Source organism: Pogona vitticeps, chromosome 2 (genome assembly GCF_051106095.1).
Source record: "Pogona vitticeps strain Pit_001003342236 chromosome 2, PviZW2.1, whole genome shotgun sequence".
NCBI lineage: Eukaryota > Metazoa > Chordata > Lepidosauria > Squamata > Agamidae > Pogona > Pogona vitticeps.
This window is the reverse complement of record NC_135784.1, coordinates 255,918,431-255,941,823: the sequence shown is the minus strand read 5'-3', so window position 1 is coordinate 255,941,823 and position 23,393 is coordinate 255,918,431. Positions and strand designations below refer to the sequence as shown.

The 23,393-nt window shown below is 40.5% G+C and overlaps 1 protein-coding gene across 3 annotated transcripts in view; it reads left to right on the top strand.

The window, feature by feature from the left end:
* The first annotated feature begins 15 nt into the window (after nucleotides 1-15).
* COMMD10 (COMM domain containing 10) overlaps nucleotides 16-23,393 on the top strand; it is an 81,092-nt gene continuing 57,714 nt past the window's right edge. Inside the window, exons 1-5 of one of the 3 annotated variants that reach the window (XR_012084399.2) lie at nucleotides 16-357; nucleotides 914-1,004; nucleotides 5,277-5,387; nucleotides 7,379-7,534; nucleotides 20,241-20,351. Coding sequence is in view for 1 of the 3 variants with exons in the window: in XM_020780049.3 (XP_020635708.2) it covers nucleotides 323-357; nucleotides 914-1,004; nucleotides 5,277-5,387; nucleotides 7,379-7,534; nucleotides 20,241-20,351 (504 nt within the window). In the remaining 2 variants the exon portion in view is untranslated. The remainder of the gene's footprint in view (nucleotides 358-913; nucleotides 1,005-5,276; nucleotides 5,388-7,378; nucleotides 7,535-20,240; nucleotides 20,352-23,393) is intronic. The other 2 variants (XR_013542125.1, XM_020780049.3) reach the window with 2 other exon arrangements.

Below are 23,393 nucleotides of genomic sequence, written 5' to 3'. Positions count from 1 at the left end.
GTCTGTCACCAGCAGCGCTTCTGTGGCGCAGCGACATGCCGCCCGTCTCTTCAGCGGCCGCTTTCCCGCCGCAATCGTCCGGGCGCAATCCCCATTAATGGCTCCTCTTCACCCCCTCCCGGCCAAAGCAAGCTCAGCCGCCCTTCGGGGCTTCGCTGAAGCTTCCTCGCTAGTTTAAACGACGACCTCGGGGCGGGACTAGAAGGCGATAGGCGGAGTCCGTCAGAGTACAGGAGCTGGGATTGGCTCCTCGGTCTCCTCGCTTTCTTGGCCCCCTTATTGGCCTTATAGGAGGAAGACGCCGTGGCTGAGAGTTGCCAAGATGGCGGCGCCCATCGTTATTCCAGATACGGGGAGGTAGGGATTCCCGATCCTCCGGGTGTTTCTCCATTCTTGTGGAGGAACTGCTGCCCGTGAAGCAGCTGATATTCCTTTAGCTGCGTTAGTATTGAACGCGGCCATGTGAAAAGAATTTTTACGCATGTCGACCCACGCAGGGTTTCGTTACGTGTAGAGAATATTCCCAAAACTGCAGTTAAAAGCTTTAGTAGCTGAATGTTTTCTCAGTGTGGACTATACAGTCGTAAAGAAAAGAGAGCTTGCTATGTGTTGCCTTGACGTTAAAGTCCGAAGAACCTTTGTTTACCAAAGCAGCGACCCTATTAATTGCAGGTGGTTTATATACCCTAGTTTATATACAGTAGTCAGTTTTCCTTGATAGTGGTTGAAATCAAGTCGTAAATTGCAACTAGAGTAGGCCTATTGAATCTGGGCATTCAGTTAGCTCACATGTATGTCAATAGCAGTGGGCCAACTTTAGTTGCAACTTATTACTGGAGTTCAGAGGTAGGATAAAACAATTGCTTGGTGTACCCTGCATTTATTTATTTTCATTTCTTCTCCCCCTTGCCAGTATTCGGAAGGCAGTGTCGCTCATCAACACTATAGACACAGGCAGGTTCTCTCGTCTACTCTCCCGCATCCTTCAGAAGCTTCATCTCAAGGTTTGTATTGAGAAACTGGAACTCAGTCTTTGAGTACAAATTTTGAAAAGCTGGTGATTAGCCTCTTGCTGTGTGATTGAGTATAAACTTGACATGCTTGTCTTGGTTTTCTGTCCAATTCAAGGGGGAAAAAACAGAAAAGTTTTAAGTACATTTTATTGGAAGTGTGACTGAAGTTCTCACTTCTATGAAAAATGCTAAATATGTTTTGAAGAAGTCAGTGTTTTAAAAACTATCTTCCATTTCACAGCAGATCATCTGTGAGAAGTAGGCTTCCATTATTTCAGTTATCGTTCGTTCGTTTAGTCATTTAGTCGTGTCCGACTCTTCGTGACCCCATGGACCAGAGCACGCCAGGCCCTCCTGTCTTCCACTGCCTCCTGGAGTTCTGTCAATTTCATGTTGGTTGCTTCACAGACACTGTCCAGCCATCTCGTCCTCGGTCGTCCCCTTCTCCTCTTGCCATCACACTTTCCTAACATCAAAGTCTTTTCTAAGGAGTCTTCTCTTCTCATGAGATGGCCAAAGTACTGGAGCCTCTGCTTCAGGATCTGTCCTTCCAGTGAGCACTCAGGGTTGATTTCCTTTAGAATTGATAGGTTTGTTCTCCTTGCAGTCCAGGGGACTCTCAAGAGCCTCCTCCAGCACCACAATTCAAAGGCATCAATTCTTCGGCGGTCTGCTTTCTTTATGGTCCAGCTCTCACACCCATACATCGCGACAGGGAAAACCATAGCTTTGACTATTCGGACTTTTGTTGGCAAGGTGATGTCTCTGCTTTTTAAGATGCTGTCAAGGTTTGTCATTGCTTTCCTCCCCAGAAGCAGGCGTCTTTTAATTTCGTGGCTGCTGTCTCCATCTGCAGTGATTATGGAGCCCAAGAAAGTAAAATCTGTCACTGCCTCCATATCTTCCTCTTCTATTTGCCAGGAGGTGATGGGACCAGTGGCCATTATCTTATGGCATCCACCTTTTGTCCTGTCCTTATGTGGCCATTTGTTTATTTCTACTCTATTTGTGTGGTAGTGACACTGTTTACATTGTCTAGATTATCTATATGGTGCTTCCAGGAGAGTTATGATGTGAGACTCATAATACAGGCAAGTCTTCCATAAAATTTAAGATAAGATTAGTCCTTCCAATTTTGCATATTGTACATATGCAACACAGTTGAGAAAATTGTGGCCATGCAGATTTTTTATTTGAAATATCTAGAGTGATGACCTTTGGTTGGGGATGAAGGAAGCTTCTGTTAACTGAAGTGCCGCAGAAAACAGAATTGTATCTCTGGGAGCTTCCATGCAGCATGTTTGTTCTCTAAAACAAAGTAGCCCTTAAATTGGGTCATCCACCCCTGGTCCGCAGCCCAGTGCTGGTCTGTGGGCTTGCCATAATTGGGCTGCGGATACAGATCTCTGCTCCACCCCCGCACGCTCACATGGGGGCCGTGTTGTGCCTGTGAGGGGTCGTGTCACATCTCTCTGTGTGTGTGTTGCACGCACAGTGGGCATGTTGGCTTGTGTGGAGGCATGTTGCGCTCCTGGTGGTTGTGTCACATGCTCGTGGCGGTCGTGTTATGCAAGCATGGAGGGTGTGTTACGCTTGCCGCATGCGTGCGACACACCCACCGTGAGCATGGGGGTGCCCCCACCCTCCCTGCACATGGAGCTCGCTCCCCCCAGCCGGTCCATGCCCCAAAAATGTTGGGGACCGCTGCCATAAATCAGATTTCTTAAGGAATTGCATCACCGAAAGAAGTTGTTGCAGCCTCCAGTGTGCCCAGCGGTGGTGGAAAAAACCCTCTGGTCCCTTTGAAGTTGCTGACCTCCATCAGTTAGCTTTTTTCCGGTTCCAACTCAAAGTGGTACTGGTAATCTTTGTAGCCATTCACTTTCTGAATCTATCTGTTTTAAAGATATAAGAAAATAAATGGTTTACAGCGCAACAAAATAAACAGTCCCTTTCCTCAGGCTTGCATTCTAAAAATATGTGACATGGAAGAGAAGAAGAAAATGGGAATGCAGTAGCACCTCGATTTGCGAACACTTCCGTTTATGTAATTTTCAGTTTAGAAACCGAAATCCTTAAGAAATAAAGTCCCGGTTTATGTTTTTCTTTTCCTTTTTTGCACTACGAAAGGGTTTTCCCAGGGCCCATTGCGCCTATAGCACCACCCTTTTCGTAGCACAATTGGCGTTTGTGGAATTTCCGTACTACGTTATGTCGTGTAGAACGGATCCATTTCACAAACTGAAAACACTGGCTGTTAGTATTGTACAGATTTTAAAGAGGTAACCATGTTAGTCTGTTATTACGAAAACAACAAACCCTGTGGTGCCTTGAAGATTTGCACATTTACTATAACATGAACTTTCACGGTCTATAACTGTTCATCAAAGACATGAAGTACTACCCTGAATTAGTAAATATGGAATATAGGTGGATGGCTTGGGATTACAAATGCTGAGGTCAGTGAACGTAGATTTAGAAAGTATATTGACAACTACACACCTGCACTAGGATATTTGTTACATGCAACAGTTCTGTGAATGCACTGTGTTAATAATGTAATTGTTATTGTCAGTACTTTCTGCATTTACCTTCCTTTTTACCATATTTTCTACAATTCCACCTTCAATCATATGTATTGCTTATATATCTGTAACTTCAGATAACTCAGAAAAAATCAGGACAAGGCCATATGATCCTCAAAATAATACAAATGCAGGAACAGAGGATACTTTTATTGGACCATTAAGAAAATAAAACAAAAAATAAAGTGAGGTTTCAGTGAGAATTCATCTTCCTCAGGCTGTGCACCAAGTTTTCGTGGGTCACTCCAAAATTACATGTTTATATTAAAGTCCCCAAAGTGTCCTTGTTGCTGTTGGGGCCCAGGTGTAGCTTCTTAGATGGAGACAGCTGTAGTCTTCAAGACCCTCATGGAGGAAAGGTATGGTTTCAGTCCTATCTTCAGCTAGTGTTTTGGAATTTATGACACATCTCTCTAAACAAAAGGTGGACAGCATTCTGCCCCCCTTCTTTCAATGAAGACACCTATAGGTCAGAAGAGTTAATACATGCAGAAGTCTTTAAGGAGCCACAAGTCTCTTAACACAGGGAGCATAACACTTGCATGCTGTGCAGCCAAAATTACCAGTTTTCTTACTGTAATCAGCTAGGTGAACAGCTCAAGAGAGGAGAGATCAAAAGCAGCTTATCTTTCAGATGAGATGATCATCTTCCCTGTTGTCAGTCTGCTGTATCCTGATGGAATGTCTGTAAATTGAGAATTGGGGGAGATCTTTGTGGAGTGAGCTTTTTGTGACTCCCATATTTTGTTCTCTCTCCCCCCACCCCCAGCATAGCCTGATGGAATGCTTACTGAGTAATAGGTAGAAGAGACTGACTGTTTTAGCCCCATGTCAGTTTATAGGTAGTTATCTAACTAGGCTTTTTTTTTGTTTACCTGTTTCAGAAAGTGAAAACTGTTGACTAGAAGTGTTGCTTGTAAGTTGCTTGTTTTGAGGCTTAAAGTAATCTTGTCCCCAGATTTGGAAGTGCATAGTTTCCCTCCTTGCTTGGTTTTGGAGTGTTTATAATGCATATATTTTCCTATTTGGGCTTTGCTGGTTATCTAGATGTTTTTCCTTTTTTAAAAAATTGCTGGTTTACCTTTTCTGTTTTATTTTTTATTTCTGACTTTGATTTGTTTTAATTGTTTCCTACTTCCTACATGCTCTTTCAAAAAGGCAGTGTAGAAGTACGCTATATAAAATGAATAGGTGAAACTTTAGGCTGTCCTCATTTTGGAAGAGTATATCTAGCACAAATCACATTTTTTTCTCTTAATATCGCATTTTCTTCTCTTAACTTTCTTCTTAGTTCTGTTTATTCATCAGAATTTGATAAGAGGGTTGATATGAGAGTTTTTGTCAAACTCTTGCAAGTAACAGTTCCCAGTTAAGAAGCTGATTCACATATGATGTGGTTGGTCCATTGAAACAAAACAAAGAAACTAGATAAATATAAATAAATTGAAGATAAGATCATTTTGTAATTATGTTTGTATACAGTCATAACTTTTTACTGTGGCAGTTTCCTGTTTAATATTTTTTATTTGAAGCAGTTTGACATATGTTAATTGTTCATTGTATGTTTGTTTTTTATTGTTCTTAGCTGCCTTGGGCACCATTTATTGGGAACAAGAAAGAGCAAGCAATATAATAATGTCAGATTTTTTTCAGTCAGTTTGAGTGTTTTTTTCTTCAGACTGAGAGTACTTTCACAGAAGAGGAAGAAGAAAAGCTTAAAACTGCATTCTCAGTGGAAAAGCAAGATCTGCATCTTATCCTTGAAACCATAACATTCATTCTAGAACAGGTATCTTCTTGTATAGTGTCATAATTTCAAGAAATCAGTACACCTTTGTACCTTAAGATCAGGGGAAATCTGATGTGTTTGGGGAGCTTGGTGGTTCTTTTTTTCTACCTAAGGAAAATTAGCAGTATGTTTGTAGTTAACAACTACAAGGATTCCAGTTGTACATTAAAGATCTGTTGAGAGCCCTTATGGTCTAGGACAGTGGTCCCCAACCTTGGGCCTCCAGATGTTCTTGGACTACAACTCCCAGAAGCCTTCACCACTACCTCTGCTGGCCAGGATTTCTGGGAGTTGAGGTCCAAGAACATCTGGAGGCCCAAGGTTGGGGACCACTGGTCTAGGAGAATTGCTGTAATGTAGATGTTGTAATATTTAAAGAGACTGGGGTTGAAACCCTGAACACAGTGATTAAAGGCCAAGCTCCATTTATCACAGTGGAAATTACTTCCAATTAAATCTATGTTCTGGAGCAACCATGGGATATAAATCAGATGAGTAAATAATACTACAGTATGCTGTATATCAGGATGATCTAGGGCGCTGTCTGTATGTCCACCTATACACATCCTGATTCTGGCAAGAGTCAATGCAGTTATGTGTGCCGTTTGATTGATGTGCCACAGTCGATCATCACATCCATGGGGTTGAATCACAGATCCTTGTATTTTAACATCAAAGAGAGCTGGATTCTGTTTCGTTTCTTAATAACCATATGCTTTCAAGTCAATTGTGCTTTATGGCAACCCTTTTCAGGGTTTTCCAGATAGAGAATACTCAGAAATGGTTTATCATTCCCTTCTTCGGGGTGGGGGGGGCGTATCCCAGGACTGTGCAGCTTGCCCAAGGTCACACAGGCTGGCTCTGCTTGCAGGAGGCAGAGTGGAGAATCAAACTCCCAACCTCTGGCTCTGCAACCAGATATCTAAACCACTGAGCTACCAAGGCAGCTCTGTTTCTCTTAGCCAAGTAAATTATGTTACAATTAATGTTAATACTTGGCCAGTATCCTGGCTGGGATCTCTGTATGCAAAACAAATGCTGCAGAAATAGTACAAATGTTACTCTGTTGGACAAAGTCTCTGCAGGACTGATTATACAACAAGTTATACAATGGACATCTCACCTCATAGGGCAATCACTTGCGTAATACTGGTTATGCATGCTGAAATTCCAAAGCAGGATACCAACCCTGAATTCTAAACATGCCTACTCAAGTGTTAAGTCACTTGAAGGGTTGCATCTTTCCTGTCCCCAAAAAAAATTCCTGGTAATCAGATTGTAGTACTGTTCTGCCGCCAGGGCTCCATTTATCCAAAAAGGAGTGGGAAACTGCCCCTAAAAAAACCTCAGAGACAGATTCAATATCAGTGCAATATCAATGGTATGTACCTTCACATCTTATGCTTACTTACTACATGACTTTATTCCTCCTGTAAATTACTCTTAATACCTATTATTGTATTAATGCTTGCACAAAATGTTCTAATTTTGTAGAATGTCAAATGTTGTCCCATACAAATAGGAAACTCACATATATGCTTTTTTTGTGTTATTTTACATATTATAGCCCCTGAAGAAGGCTAAATATACATTAGCTGACACGCATTGGGCTGACGTCTTTAAATAATAAAATGATACCCATTTTACATCCTGGGACTATCGTCTCTCCTTGCTTGACAACAATCAGATTGTAGTGCCACTAGTGAGCAGTTCATTATTATCCATTTCACGGATCCTGAATAATGTCAAGAGAGGTCCCCCTCTGCAGGGTTATTGTACTCTGGCCACAATATTTTGATGCTGCAAACCTTTAGTTTTTTTCATGTGAGTGAGTGCTTTTATTACAATTTGTAAATGCTGTGCCTACCACTTTGTGTATGTGCTGGAAATATAATTACTTCAGCTTCATGCAGCATTTCTTGGTCGTATGCTTGTTTAAATGCAGAGTTAGTTTAAGGAAGTGTGCTCATTATGTGTTTCTCTTCTTATAGGCTGTATATCACAATTTAAAACCAACTATTCTGAAGCAGCAGTTGGAGAATTCCGGCATGGATCCTGATAAAGCAGAGGTGTTTGCCACTGTATGGGCAGCTGCAGGTCCAGAAACAGTGGAAAAGTTCAGACAAAGAATTTTCTCACCTCAAAAGGTGATTATCACTGAACCTATGCAATGAATTATCAGTGCTGCACAAAGTACTTTTTCACTAAAAAGGAAGAGACAATATGTTCATAATTGATGGCAAATAACCGAAACAGACACCAATAATGAAGTTTATTTGCATAGTGAAGAACTGTATTTTATAGTTTGAAAAGAATATGTGAGTCCATGTGTGCATGAATTAATGAGTTAGAAACATTATGCTACATTCCCATGGTTGTCTTGCAAAACTGGGGGAGACCGAACCAAACAAATGGAGTTCTGCCTATTGTCTGCATGTGTCTTGCACTCTTATCAGTTTGTGGTCAATGATAAGCATGTTTAAAGCCTGCCAAGATATTACACGGAGTGGGAATTGTGCTTTGTAGTCCGAAAAGCTGTTGGGCTGGGGCCTCCTTTTGAGCAAATGGGTATAGGATAAAGAAGTGTGCGGAATGATTCATGGGATAATATTTAAATTACTTAGTTTTACAACTGGCGAAACTCACTTTGCTTTGCCCCTGCCACCTTATCTGCTGAATTGCATACTGAGGCATTGTAAAGAGGTGCAGCATTAAATTGTTCAGATATAGCAATGAGCTGTCCATGTAAGAAACAGAATTTTTCAGTTTCTTATGGGTAGTTTTAGTTAATGCTGAAGGATACTGGGACAGACATAGGTTCTTTACTTAAAACAGTACGCAGGTCATAGTTTTAGTAACTTGTGGTTGGTTCCAATGTAATGTAATTCTAAAATTAAGAGGTAGTCTTTGGTTTATGAGCTCCTGAGTTAGTTATTAAGATGTTGTATGAGCCAGGAGGAATTTGGAAGGTGGTGTGGCTAGAAGGGTATGTAATGCCTGTCTGAATGTCATGGATAGTGACCCACATGATGATAATTTAGTGATTGGTAGGAGGGAAGAATGTGTGGCAGAGATTGTGGGAAAGAGGCTTAAAGTTCCTCATCATAGAATCAGACTATATGTTGAGGGGGATGCCTATTCCATACATCTGACCTGTTTTCCCACCTATAACATGCCATTGTGTCAGATAGGTGCCTCAGCACTCAGAATAGAAAATTCAGCCCATGTATATTTTCCAGTGGATAATTGCAAAACAAAGAATGTTAACAGTAAGATGTGTCAGTGCACAAAATCATATGCTATGCAAAAGAGACATCTGCTTGAGGAAATACCTTTTCTAAAAATGAGCCAAATGTGTTAGTTTTTACTCAAAGACATAGTCTGTCTTGACATATGGCTGAGGATGGAAAGTTGCATGAAAAGGAAGGTTCCAAGATGTAGAATGCAGAGTTCCACATATGGCCATTGCTTTCTTGTTTGATCTTTCTTTGCTTTCTTGTTTTAATGGATATGTAGATTTTTCCTTGTATGGTATCCGGGAAGATGCAGAGTCTCACTGTTTGGATACATTTTATTTATATGTATGTGTTTTGTGAGGGCACGAGTAGTTAATGGCTTTAGATGGCTGCTTCATTAGTAATTAGCATAGATTAAAGTTTCTGCCTGCCTGTAATATTTTTTGGGAAATGATTTATTAGCAGTTGCCCTGAAATTGACTGGGAGAAATTCAGGGCCAGAATGACAATAGTAACAGCTTCATCAGAGGCACTGCTAAGGCTAGAAGTAGTAGAACTAGCTTTAGATATGTGTCATGATCTAATGAAGAAAAAAAAAAAGACACTGCATTTTATTTTCTGTCATGCTGAAATCAGCGGCATCACAAGGGATTGGAACCGATAGTTCATTATGAGGGAGATCAATATGAGATTTATTACCGTGACTTAACTTCTAGTTTCTTTCTTTTCATTTTTCTTTTGAGTTTGGTAGTTATAATACTGCAGTATCAGCAAGCCTTTGTTCTGAAGGTGAGTGTTTTATTTGTTGCTGAAAATGGCTTTTTTTTCCTTTCTTTTCAACATAAGCAGAAAGTTTGCTTCTGATCCATGTGTTTGAAGAACATTGCCATGCTAACTGAAAGGAACTAGGCTATAATGGTTAGGGGTAAGATTAGGCACAAGACCTTTCTGTTCACAGAAATGCCCTTCTGCCAGCAGATCTCAAAGATCTGCTGATAGGGCAGTTTGCTGTTAGAAGTGCTTTGCTGGTTCACTTCTGCTGGCAAAAAAATTAAAAAGCGGATGAAGAAGACATGAGAGGAGGTAAAGACAGGTTTTTTGTTGTTTAGTCGTTAAGTCGTGTCTGACTCTTTGTGACCCCATGGACCAGAGCACACCAGGCCCTCCTATCTTCCACTGCCTCACGGAGTTTAGTCAAATTCATGATGGTAACTTCGATGACACTGTCCAACCATCTCATCCTCTGTCGTCCCCTTCTCCTCTTGCCTTCACACTTTCCCAACACCAGGTTCTTTCCCAGGGAGTCTTCTATTCTCATGAGATGGCCAAAGTACTGGAGCCTCAAATTCAGTATCTGTCCTTCCAGTGAGCACTCAGGGTTGAATTCCTTCAGAACGGATAGGTTTGTTCTCCTTGCAGTCCAGGGGACTCTCAAGAGTCTCCTCCAGCAGCACAATTCAAAAGCATCAATTCTTCAGCAGTCAACCTTCTTTATGGTCCAGCTCTCACTTCCATACATTGCTACTGGAGAAACCATAGCTATAACTATGTGGACCTTTGTTGGCAAGGTGATGACTCTGCTTTCTAAGATGTTATTTGTCATTGCTTGTAGGATTTTGAGCATAACCTTGCTAGCGTGTGAAATGAGTGCAATTGTATGGTAGTTGGAGCATTTTTGGCACTGCCCTTCTTTGGGATTGGGATGTAAGCCGCCCAGAGACCTTTGGGTAGTGTGGGCGACATATAAATTAAATAAATAATAATAAATTAAATAAATAATAATACTGTAGACTGATCTTTTCCAATCCACTGGCCACTGCTGAGTTTTATGTTTCCTCTGTCTATTCTTGCCACCTCTTCTTTATGTCTTCTGCTTCTGTTAGGTCCCTAACATTTTTATCCTTTATCATGTCCATCTTTGCACAAAATGTTCATTTAATAGCTCCAATTTTCTTGAACAGATCTCTGGTTTTTCCCTTTCTATTGTTTTCCTCTATATCTTTGCATTGTTCATTTAAGACGGCCCTCTTGTCTCCTTGTTATACTTTGGAAGTCCACATTCAATTTTCTGTAACTTTCCCTATCTCCCTTGCATTTTATTTCCCTTCTCTTCTCTGCTATTTGTAAGGCCTCGTTGGACAGCCACTTTGCTTTCTTGCATTTCCTTTTCTTTGGGATGGCTTTTGTTGCTACCTCCTGTACAATGTTACGAGCCTCTATCCATAGTTCTTCAGGCACTCTGTCCACCAAATCTGGTTCCTTAAATCTGTTCTTCACTTCCACTGTGTATTCATAAGGGATTTGGTTTAGATTATACCTGACTAGCCCAGTGGTTTTTCCTATTCTCTTCAGTTTAAGCTTGAATTTTGCTATAAGAAGCTGATGGTCAGAGCCACAATCAGCTCCAGGTCCTGTTTTTGCTGACTGTACAGAGTTTCTCCATCTTTGGCTGCAGAGAATATAATCAATCTGATTTTGGTATTGCCCATCTGGTGATGTCCTTGTGTAAAGTCACCTCTTGTGTTGTTGGAAGTGTGTTTGCGATGATCAGCTTGTTCTCTTGACAAAACTCTATTAGCCTTTGCCCTGCTTCATTCTGAACTCCAAGGCCAATCTTACCTGTTGTTCCTTTTATCTCTTGACTCCCTAGTTTAGCATTCACTGACTCCCAGTATGTCAATGTTTATTCTTGCCATCTCCTGTTTGACCACATCCAGCTTACCAAGGTTCATAGATCTTATATTCCAGGTTCCTATGCAGTATTTTTCTTTGCAGCATTGGACTTTCCTTTCACTTCCAGGCATGTCCACAGCTGAGCGTCCTTTCGGCTTTGGCCCAACCACTTCATTAGCTCTGGAGCTACTTGTCCTTGTCCTCCGCTCTTCCTCAGTATCATGTTGGACGCATTTCGACCTGAGGGGCCCATCTTCCAGCGTCATATCTTTTAGCCTTTTGTTTCTGTTCATGGGTTTTTTTTTGGCAAAGATACTGGAGTGGCTTGCTGCTGCCTGCTTCAGGTGGATCGTGTTTAGTCAAAACTCTCTACTATGACCTGACCGTCTTGGGTGTCCCTGCACGGCATAGCCATAGCTTCTCTGAATTACTCAAGCCCCTTCACCACAACAAGGTAGCAGTCCATGAAGGGGGCTTTTGAAAATACCAGTCCATTAACATGGTGTCAAAATAGAGACATAAAGCACTGTGTTTATTTTGAACTGGAATTAGAATAGTTGTAGGTATTTTAGAATATACAGAATTTCTAAGTAACAAGAGTCCCATGGAAGACTGATCTGCTTTTCAGAGAAGTACTTTTACTGAGAATGAGAAAAGTTTGTTGGTGAGCAGATGTTTTGCAGCTTCCTTTATTGTTTCTGGCAATGTACTCTTTCAGGAGCTAACAGCAATTGTCTGGAAAAAAATTATCCTATTCTAATGTTTAATGATGCAGATCTTCTTTTTAGCTGGCTTTTCAATACTGAAATGATGTTGGTTTTTGTCACCTATGTTAGTACAGTGGGGTCTTGACTTGAGAACTTAATCCGTATTGGAAGGCGGTTCTCAAGTCAAAAAGTTCTCAGGTCAAATCTGCATTTCCCATAGGAATGTATTGAAAACCATTTGATCCGTATCTGCTCTTTTCCATCCTTAGAAACTAATGGGAAGCTGCTATTCCGCCTTTGACCACTAGAGGGGATATTTTGTTTCTTTTTTCCTTAGGTCAAGAAAGGTTCAGGGAAGGCAGGGAAAATACAGTCCAGGCAGTACAGTACCAGGCAGTCCGAAGACTGTCTCCCAATCCACTCTCTAAACGCTGGGAGGAGTGAGGAAGCAGACAGGCACCCTTTTCACTGGCCAACAGTTAACTGAAAGTTCAAATTTTGCACTTTCCCTGCCTCCCACGTGGTTTTTTTTCAGTTCTTAACTCAAATCTAAGTATGTAAGTCAAGTCAATATTTTCCTATGAGAGTGGTTCTTAAGTCAAAATGTTCTTAACTCGAGCCGTTCTTAAATCAAGACCCCACTGTATTGTAGGAGATATTTTAAACACTGTTAGAAATCACTTTAACTTCACTTTCAAAGCACAGAATGGCCTGTTACTCATCTGCATGCATACACACCCATCTTGGGATCATGGACCTTTCATGCTCAGAGTAGTAAACTACTTAAATTTCAGTAATTTGGAGCACAAATAAAAATGTGCCATTTTCCACAAATGAAATAAGTATTGATAGCAAGAGCAGCTTCCCTCTTGGGACAGATCGAAACTGGAGGAGGGGAGGTTTTCATTGAGATCGTGGTGTATGTGTACGTGTTAATCCACCTCCATGTGCTGCAGTCTGATCTCCTCACTTCTCCCTTGTTGCTGCTATTTTAAGCAATAAGATTGGATATGTAGAGTGCAGTCTTTGTATTGTTGGCCCATATCCCCCAACAAATTTTCTTAGTTTGAAGATCTTTATGAAAGCTAGGTTGGAATGTATGCTTCAGAATTAGGACAGGTCAGGCCATGAGCCAGATGAATAATGTATTGTTGCTGAACAGAGCATAGGTGACCCCACACAAAATGAGATGGATTTGATTTAAATCATGACAAAGAGATTTGACTTAATAATGCAATATATTTTTTCTAATCAGAGTGTACTCTTGCTTGCTAAAAAGATAGGACATATTTTTTACAATATATCTTCTCTATAGTCTTCTTGCCCAGATTGCCTACCCCTCCAATAGCCACCTGTGTTGAAACTTCCACTGTCTGAAAGTGTGCAGTTTCAGAGAAGTAATTGACTTTGTGTATGCAGTGTTACAGAGGGATGGTACCTAGGGTCGTCACTCTAAGGCTGTGATGGCGAACCTATGACACGCGTGCCACAGCTGGCACACAGAGTCCTTTTTGCAGGCACACAAGCCATAAGATCACTACTCCTCCCCGCAGCCAAACCTGCGGAGGCGACTGCAGCCGCGGTGCTGGCGCTTCGACAGGCAACGGGCCAGGATCTGGAGCAGCTGGCGGATCCAGAATGGGCTCTCGAGGCACCTCCATGCCTGGGATTCCCCCTTCCATTGCCACTTCCAGTTCTGCCACTGCCACTTCTGGTTCTGCCGCCACGGACTGCAGCCTGCTGGGTTTTGTCCCCCTCCAGTCTGGGCACTCGGGCCCAAAAAGGTTCGCCATCACTGCTCTAAGGGAATCTGCTTCACTGAAGGAAATTTGTGAAAGCAGTCCTGGAGACTTCAATAGAAAGGTTTTTAGGAATTTCTATCATTATATCGGTAGCAGGGTGACAAAAAAGTTCCAGGAGTCAGGGGATTCACAGGCCCCTATGTAGATGAATTTGGTTACGGTAATTTTTATTCTTTGACTAATAGTTTATTCTTTGACTAATAGTTAAGCTTATATATATATATATATATATATATATATATATATATATATATATATATATATATATATATATATATATATATATATATAAATTACTGTAACCTAATTAATCTACATAGGGGCCTGTGAATCCCCATAAAAGGTGTTGGACTGATTTTAAAAAACTTTTAAATGTATTATATTCATAAATAGTTTCACAATGTAGGATTATGTATTATAATTCTTATTCTGTAGTAAAATGCGCGAGTTATAACTCATTTTAAAATAAAATTATCCATCAGGTAGGGTTTCTTTTAAGCAAAAACCAATTTAATGTTTAAAATCCAATTCAAATTATAAAAGGCGATTTTTTTTTTTAACACATATTTTTACTCACTTCATGTAAGATCTGAATGAGAGATGTACTGATTTAAAGCTCAGCATCAAGACATCATGCAACACTACTCGGGGAGCTTTTTGCCAGAGATGGCAGGCCATTCTTCCTTAAATGAAACAAAATATTGCATCCACTACAGCAGTAGAAAATGTTGTGTGGAATAGTTTTGAAGGAGGTAAATGGGGTATTTATGTTGCTTCTTCAATCACTTATCTTTATGCTCTTGTACTAGGCATTCTAAAGGAAACAATACTTTTCATCCCACAGAGATATTTTTAGGATGCTGGTTTTTCAGGCATTATTTATTTAGGTGTGTCTGCATTTATGTTATTCCCTTGGAGAAGAGTGCTGTTCTTTACTGAAGAGTTGCACAGAAAGCAAGCTGCTGACCATTTTCTGCTGGACTACATAGCACCTTTCAGTTGGTCTGATCTGGCTAGGCACTCACTAGACATTTTTATGCAGGAGTGGATACTTAGAATAACTTGACTGCTGGAGAAATCTTGAGTGTGTGTATGTTCTTGCTTTGTAAGTACTATATAAAGCACATAGGGGAAACTTAGGGATTCTTAAAAGAAGGAGAGTTAAGGCTGTCAGGAATAAAATGAGGCCACTTCAGTGCTTCCCACTCTCAGGTAGTTATTATGGAAAATTATTTCCCATTTTATAACTAAGCATATTAGGAATGAACTGCTGGATAGCTCAGTGGTTTAGGTCTGTGGCTATGGAGCCAGAGGTTGGGAATTTGGTTCCCCACTGTGTCTCCTTCACAAGGCCTGGACTCGATGATCCATAGGGTAATTTTCAACTCTGCTGTTCTAAGATTATCAAAATTAAAATAATACATGTTTAAAATTACCCTAAAAACTTGGGTGTGATAGGTTATCTATTCCATATGATGACAACTATTTACTGTCTTAAGAAAGTGATCTGTATAAGATAACTTAAGACTTGATTCTTAATTCTCATCATGTCTCAAATAATGCAGTCCTCTTGTGCCTATATACCTTGTCTCATTTTATTGTGGCCATATATCATGTACTCTAAGCAGTCAGAATTGGGTGGACTCTGTTATATTCAATCTTCCTTTCAATAAAATAAATAGGTAATGTACTCCAAAGCCTCTGGCAGGACATGGTACATTAATCAAAGATTCTGAAAGCATACGTAGCTGTGCTCCTAGAAATGTGAGGGGAAACTCCACTTGAATTACATTGGAAAGTAAGACTGTTCAATCTGTGGAAAGGTTGCCTGCTTTTTCCTTTTCTTGTTAACCTTGTTGAACTGTAGCATAGTTTGTGTGATGGTTTGATTACTTCAGTGTTTCTGATTTTCTAAAAAATTAAAGCTTAAGTTTGGCTTTTATTTTTGTTCAGAGTAGAAACAGGACAAAATGATTGTGCAGCAAAATATAGCTGTGAGGGAAATTATATATATTTCACACAGCAAGACCTCGATATTACATGATGCAGTTGCACCACATTATTGCATGTGCTGGATATGATAGGAGGGGGTTTAGCTCGATGCAACTCATCTCCCAGTGCAGCAGCGTGCTGAGTATGTCTGAAAGGCTTATTCCTCACAGCAGTGTTTTCTTGTCGTTGTTGTTTTGCTCATTGTATGTGTATGTGTGTGGCTGGAACATCTGCTTGGTTCAAATGGAAGCAGATTTTGTAGCATTTTACATTTTTTTTACTTGATTGATATGGTGAGGGGCTGTAAGCAGTTAGCACAATATGTGTAATACATGTAGGCTCTCAGGTTAAAAGTCCTGCCATTTCTGGACAGGACTCAGATAGACGCCGGATAATTGTGGACTGCCACAGCCAGTCAGAGTAGACCAGTGGGAAACCTTAGTCCTCCGAACCATCACATCGAAGACAGAAGGCCTTGTGACTGCCTGCAGCCCTGAGCCCCCCCTGAAGCCCCCTCTAGCATGAAGAAGAGTGATTGATTTGCAATCACAAGGCTATGGCTCGATTTACTCCTTCCCAAGCTTCTTCATGTAGAAAAGATGAAGGAGGAATTGTGCCAACAGAAGGAAAGCCTGTCCTCCCAATTGACTCCATGATCAGAGTGCTGGCTTTATTCTGCAATGACTTCCTGTGCTAGAGGAATCTGCACAGGTAGATTCCCCGAGGGAGATGTCAGCTGGCAAAACTCTGTTCTCCACTTAGTGGTGTCAGGTCCTCCATATTATCCCACTCATTCAGATATTGTTGAGCTAATTGGATAGATGATCTGATGAGTATAATTGTCTCTGACCTATATTATGCTGTCAACAGTGCTAGCATGAGCTTAGAGGAGTGAACTCCCAGAAGTCTGTTGTAGCATATATGCAATTCAGTTATGGTATACTGGATGTCCCATGTATGACTAACTAAAATGTAGTGTTTTTGTGATCTCTCCAATAATCTTGGCTAGCGGCTGCACTTTTTTCCGGAAATATCTACAGTGGTGTCTCACTTAATGATTACCTCGTTAAACGATGAATCCGCTTGATGGTGGGGTTTTTGTGATCGCAAAATGATGTTTTAATGGGCAAAATTCGCTTCCTGACGATCGGTTCCCTGCTTTGGGAACCGATTCTTCGCATTACGAGGATCAAAACAGCTGATTGTCCGGTTTCAAAATGGCCACCCGCTGTGTAAAATGGCTCCCTGCTGTGCTTTAGGATGGATTTTTCGCTGCACAGGCATTGGAAAATGGCTGCCTTATGGAGGATCTTCGTTGGACGCTGAGGTATTTAGCCCATTGGAACCCATTGAGCGGTTTTCAATGTGTTTCAGTGGGCTTTTTTATTTCGCTTGATGAGGATTTTGCTCTACAGCAATTTCGCTGGAACGGATTAGCCTCGTCAAGCGAGGCACCACTGTATTCTTTCCTTCTTTAAGCAGGATAGTCCTAAAAGAGATGCTTTTTCTTATTATTGTGATGAAAGGCCTTACTCTGCATCCAGCAGATTTTCACTGAAAAACTAGCATTCCAAATATGTTTATGACTTCTCCCTCAAACTTTTGAAAGATCAGAAATGTTTCTTCTTCAAGCTTTAAATATCATTCTCATGTATAGCATTTGTATTGGCACACCATATGGTGTTCCTGTTTGGTTTTTCCCAGTGGAAATCACACATCTAAACAAATGTGATATATGAAACAAAACATTTATAAATAACTTGGCTTTCAGATATTGCATTAAAATAGAGTCATGGACCAATATGGGCGTTAGGACTTAACTGCTTTTTTCAGATGTCTTATCCTTCATATTATGCAGCTATTCCTAAGGATTTAGCTCCCAAACAGGTTGCAGCTATTCAGACTGTAGCATGGTAAAGGGAGCAAGATCAGCTAGTACTACTGATGCCTCTTCATCATATGATCAAAGCTGTGTAAATGATGGCTAAGATTCTAGTGGGAATCCAGAATTTTCTACTCATGCTTCTCTGCCTGCTGTTTCTCTTTTGATCACATTCACCCAGAAAACAAACAACTTCTTTCTAAACTTTGCAACATCAGATAAATTCTAAATACTCCCAGTGCTAAAAAATAAAGATATACTAGTACTAACCATCCATGCTTGGCAGCTGCTGCCATTTCCTCTGGAGAGGCAACATAATGTAGTGGATAGAGTGTTGGACTAGGACTGAGGAGAGCTGGGTTCAAATCCCACATGAAAATTTACCATTCAGGGCGACAGTGGTAAAACTACTCCTTAAATTTCTCACATACTTTGGGAATTCTGCAGTGGTCACCATAAGTCAGAATCACCTCAACAGCACACAGCAGCAAGTAGCATGTAGGGTCATTTTCATTTTGTTTTTATAAAAAAATTGTAGAATATTCTTCTGATGGACTGCTGGGTTCAGGAAGTTCCACTGTAGCCACTTAACCACAGTCTCCCATTTATTCAGGAGTAGATGGGCCCAGGAGAATCAAACATGGTGATGACTAGGGAACTTTCCCAACATTCAGGCTACCCAGACTAGGCAATGCTTCCAGGGAGTTAAAAAACCTGCAAGGCTAAGCACACAGAGCCACTACACCCACCTTACAAGATAGAACTGCCACCAAACCCACAAAAAGAAAAAAAGAAATAAAAGAAATAAAAGAAACCAAAGTTCCTAGTAGCTGGTCAGGGCAAGACTTGGTTTTAATACCACAAACCCTCTGAGTCAAAATATCTGGACAATTGGTTGGATATAATTTTATATTTCATTAAACATAGTAAAAAGGCAAAAGTTCAGAAAAGTTTCAAAAAGCACTTGGAGCAGAAAAGACTATTTGAGACAAAAGCTGAAGCAGTCAAGAGAACACACTAGAAAATAACAAAGGTAAGCTTATCAACCTGACATCAACGTAGAGTCAGCATAGCATACACAAAGTGCATCCTTCCATGTATGGCATGACAAGACAGCAAATGAGCATAGCATCTCCTAAGAGATAATCTAAGCCAACTAAAGTAACTTCTGAACTCTTTTTATTGATTGAATGTTACATTCTGGACCCTTCCAGACAGTGCTGATCAGGCTTTGAGTTCCCCCAGATGTTCACGAAGACAAGAGCACTTTCTGTCCCTCTCCTTTCACACAGCTGAAATCATATTCCAGTTAGTACAGTACTAGCAAACAAGCTGACTTGGCCTTGAAGGCCTCAGTGGTAAGAGATAAATTGCAAGTGTAGCCCCCTTGTTGTTGTTGAGCAGACAGTGCCATTAACGTTCGGAGCCAAATGTTCTTAGAAACCAACGGAGTAGCCTGAATTTTCCAGATGGATTCCATGTTCCACATTTCTCCAATTTCTCAGCTTTTTCACAGTTCTTTTTCTTGTTAACAACAGCAGCCGCTTTGTGATGATCATTTCTCTAAAAAATCTTGTAAAATGGACTGTGAATTCTTGGGTTTAAAAACAACCATATAATGTGAAGTCTGTAATTTTGTTTGAATATCATGCTGTTAGTTCTGTACACAAAAAAGTACAAGGAAAAATCAGAAGGTTATAAAGACAGAGTGCATATGTAGATTTTTTTGTTTCTAGAATCCAGTAGGGTAAGAGCAGATAATATGTTTCATGTAGTAAATTATTCATCACAGACGTTTCTTTTGAGGTGTTCTCCTAGGGTTCATTCACATGAGATGCATGGCTCAGATTGAGGCAGTTTGGAAGAAGAGTCTCTTTCCCCCATAGATCTGGAATCAGTCTTCCAAGCCATACCTGTTTTACTTTTTCCTTGAATGTAATCCAGACTTTTCTAGCTTGTATTTCCAAATAATAAGACATCCTCTGTCCTTGACTTGTGTATGCCCCTTTGGAAGCAGGCTTGTTCAGGACAAAAAACAGACTGTGCTGACACATCTGCAATGAACCAGGCTGCAAAAAACAAACCCCCTCCTGAAAAACAAGACAATTTCCATGTGAAGGAAAAATAATCCTGAAATAGAAGGGAGTGGAAGGGATTGATTTGAGTTTATAGTACTGTAATGTCGTGTAGATCCATTAAACTAATTTGAATCAAGTAGAATCACTTCTTTAACAGGAGCAAATGGGATGTCTGGATGAGGCCATAGTTAATCTCTGGGAACATAGTATCATGCTTAGCACAATATCAGACTGTTAATTATAATATCATACTTAGTACATAATTGTAGTTCTTCCTCATAAATTCAGTTACTGTAACACCAGCTATTTGCCATGATTGCTGTAAAAACAAATCAGATGTAAGGATATGGAAGGATGAATACAGTTGCATCTCTGTATAATAGAATACATTGACACCATATGTCCATGGCAATTTTAAAGACTAAAAGTATTGCTTGGCAATTCTGATAATTCTCATTTTAATAATGCATTTGCATTTCGTAGCTTGAGACAGTGGGATGGCAGCTTAATCTTCAGATGGCTCAGTCTACTCAAGCAAAACAAAAATCCCCTCAAGCTGTCTTAGAACTTGGTGTGAACAATGAAGATTCAAAGGTAGGTAGCCTTCTGTCTCATTGATTTCTTAAAACAATTAGTACTAAACTGTGGTGAACAAGCTTGCATCAGTTTGCAGCCAAGAAAACAAAGGTAGCCATGTTGGCCATTTAAAAAAATCACAAAATCTTTCTTTTTGTCTGCATTAATTTTTTGAAGCCAAGTCGAAGTACAGTATATAAAAAAACCCCGATAAATGTATAACCCAAACATGAATTTTCAAACTAGTTTTCAAGTGAGAAGCAGTTTTGAAATATGCCTTGAGGTTATTTGCTGCTGGAATAACTTTCTCATATCAAATTGGGCAGATTTCATGGATCATATATGAGGAACACTTCTGTCTGTGTGTTATACTGCTTTATCAATACAGTGGTGCCCCGCTAGATGCTTATCCCGCATGACGTTGAAATCGCTTGATGACATTTTTGCGATCACTATTGCGATCGCAAAATGATGGTTCCAATGGGGGAAATCCGCTTTATGTTGATTAGGAGCCTATTTTTTCCAGCTCTGCAAAATGGCTTCCCTCCCTTCTCAAAATGGCTGCTTTCTGATTCCGCAAAATGGCTTCCCTCCCTTCTCAAAACGGTTGCTTTCCGGACAGATGCTTCGTATTACAGCGATTTTTAACAGCTGATCGGCGGTTCTCTATGGGCAATCTTCGCTGGACGATGAGGTATTTCCCCCATTGGAACGCATTGACTGGTTTTCAATGCATTTCAATGGGGATTTTTTTTCGCTTGACGACTATTTTGCTTAAGAGCGATTTTGCTGGAACGCATTATCATCGTCAAGTGGGGCACCACTGTACTTCTGGCTTCCTTTGGAACATCATGATAAAAACTGAATTTCCACCCTTGGTGCTGGGGTTGGGAGTTTGATTCCCTGCTTGTCCTTGGAGAAGAGCCAGCCTGTGCTGCCTTAAGGAAATCACCCAGTCCCAGGGTGCCCCAAGGAGGCAGGAATAGTGAATAACCTTTGAGTAAAGGTAAAGGTTCCGCTTGACAATTTGTCCAGTCATGTCTGACTCTAGGGGGCGGTGCTCATCTCTGTTTCCAACCGATAGAGCTAGCATTTGTCTGAAGACAATCTTCTGTGGCCATGAGGCCAGTGTGACTAGACACGGAATGCTGTTACCTTCCCACTGTGGTGGTACCTATTTACTCGCATTTTGCATGCTTTCGAACCACTAGGTTGGCGGGAGCTGGGAAAAACGACAGGGGCTCACTCCGTTGCATGGATTCGATCTTACGACTGCAGGTCTTCTGACCTTGCAGCACAGAGGCTTCTGCCTTTGTACTTTATACCTAAAAATCCCTGGAAAGGGTCATTGTAAGTGACAATGCATTTGATGGTGCATGGTTATTATTGTTATGGTGTCATTACTCCTGACTTCTTCTGGATAGGTAAACAGAAAATTTTCATGGGAGATTTATTTATGTTGTCATTTAAAAGCTACCAGTAAACGTGGAAAATACAGTCAGAAGTATGGCAGCAATCCAATGGAACCGTTTCCATGCAGCCACCTGTGCTACAGGTGGGTTCTTAATAATGCTGTTACCATAGCATAACATCACCATTATATTCCTACAATGAGCAGGGAAGCTGATTTTTTGGGTGGGGTTGGGGGAAAAATTCAATACATTTTCAGTTCTCTTCTGAGCTCAGATAACAATGGTTTGAAGTACGAATTAAGGATATAATCTGAAGAAAATTGCCCCATGGCTCTTCAGTTGTTGCCCTCGCAGTCTTGCTGAGTCTGTCCCTTGTGGTGTGTTGAGCAAGCACCCAGTTCTCCTGCTTGCATGGCTGGTGGCAATTGTCAATGGTTGCGAAGAAGACCAGCCTAAATAAGTAAACATGCCCTGTTACATTTCACCGCCCTGTCTTTGAGGGCTATTTTTGAATCCTTATTTAGAAAACGTGTCAGCACATTATTTGCAAGTACTAACCTTGTGAATATATTGCAAAAATGAACTGACACAAAATTGTGGTATGAAAGCTTTTTGTAAAATATATATTTTTTCCATGAAACATCTTCTTTTGAGTACATAAAAACATGATTTCAAGTATGAAGGAACAGTTTTGTCCTTTTTCCTCTAAGCTTGGTGTGCTCCTTTTCTCTCTTACTGCTGTGGATTCTTCCAAGCACAGCAAGGCATTACTAAGAAGTATGATTTTAGCAATAGCAGCATTCTCTTGAATGTTCACTGACCTAAATGTGTTTTGCATTGACTCACCAGAGGGCAGTAGAGCTCTTTCGAATGTCTGCATTTCATTGCTATGTTGACTCCCCCCCCCACCGCAATTGTTGAATCAGTTGAGAAGTTAGTGGTGGGAATGTTTTCTTTTCTAATCTATTAACAACAATACAGTAGGTAGAAATACTTCATTACTTTTTAAATCAATATATAAATGAAATTGACTCTTATCAGAAAAATGATTTGTATTTAGGTGTTCTAAATTGATGCCTGAGGGGAAAAAACCATTTTACTTTGAAAAAAATATTTGTAATAGAAAGATTATATCACTTAGTCGGGGGGGGGGAGGAGCTGATAGAACCCCCAGGGGGCTTCTTAACAGCTTGCTCTTTTTGCCACAGAGTTTTACCAAAACTAAGAGGAAATTGTGGCAGTGTATATTGCCACCTTTTCCTTATTTTTCCTCGATGGTAACCAAAGAAGCAGTGCATACGTAGGGTCGCAGGAAGAGTGTGATCCCGGAGCTGTGTGTACTCTTGTGGCCACACTTCTACAATGCAGATCAGACGATTCAGCTTGAAAACTAGCTTGACTCTTTGCCAACAAAAAGCATGGTAAAATCTTCATTATGAAGAGCAGAGTTTTGAGGAAATTACTGATCTGGTAGCCTTTTTGTACAGGATTTTGAATTCCGTATGCTCCCTTCATAGTATATTTTCATGTTCTTGTTACTTAGAAGTGTGGTAGCCACTGTTGATGTCAATTGTAGGTGGAAAAACTTCATTTGTGATGGTCTAAATTGCGGTGAGTTTTGCTTTACAGTAGGGTCAAGAGAGAGGAA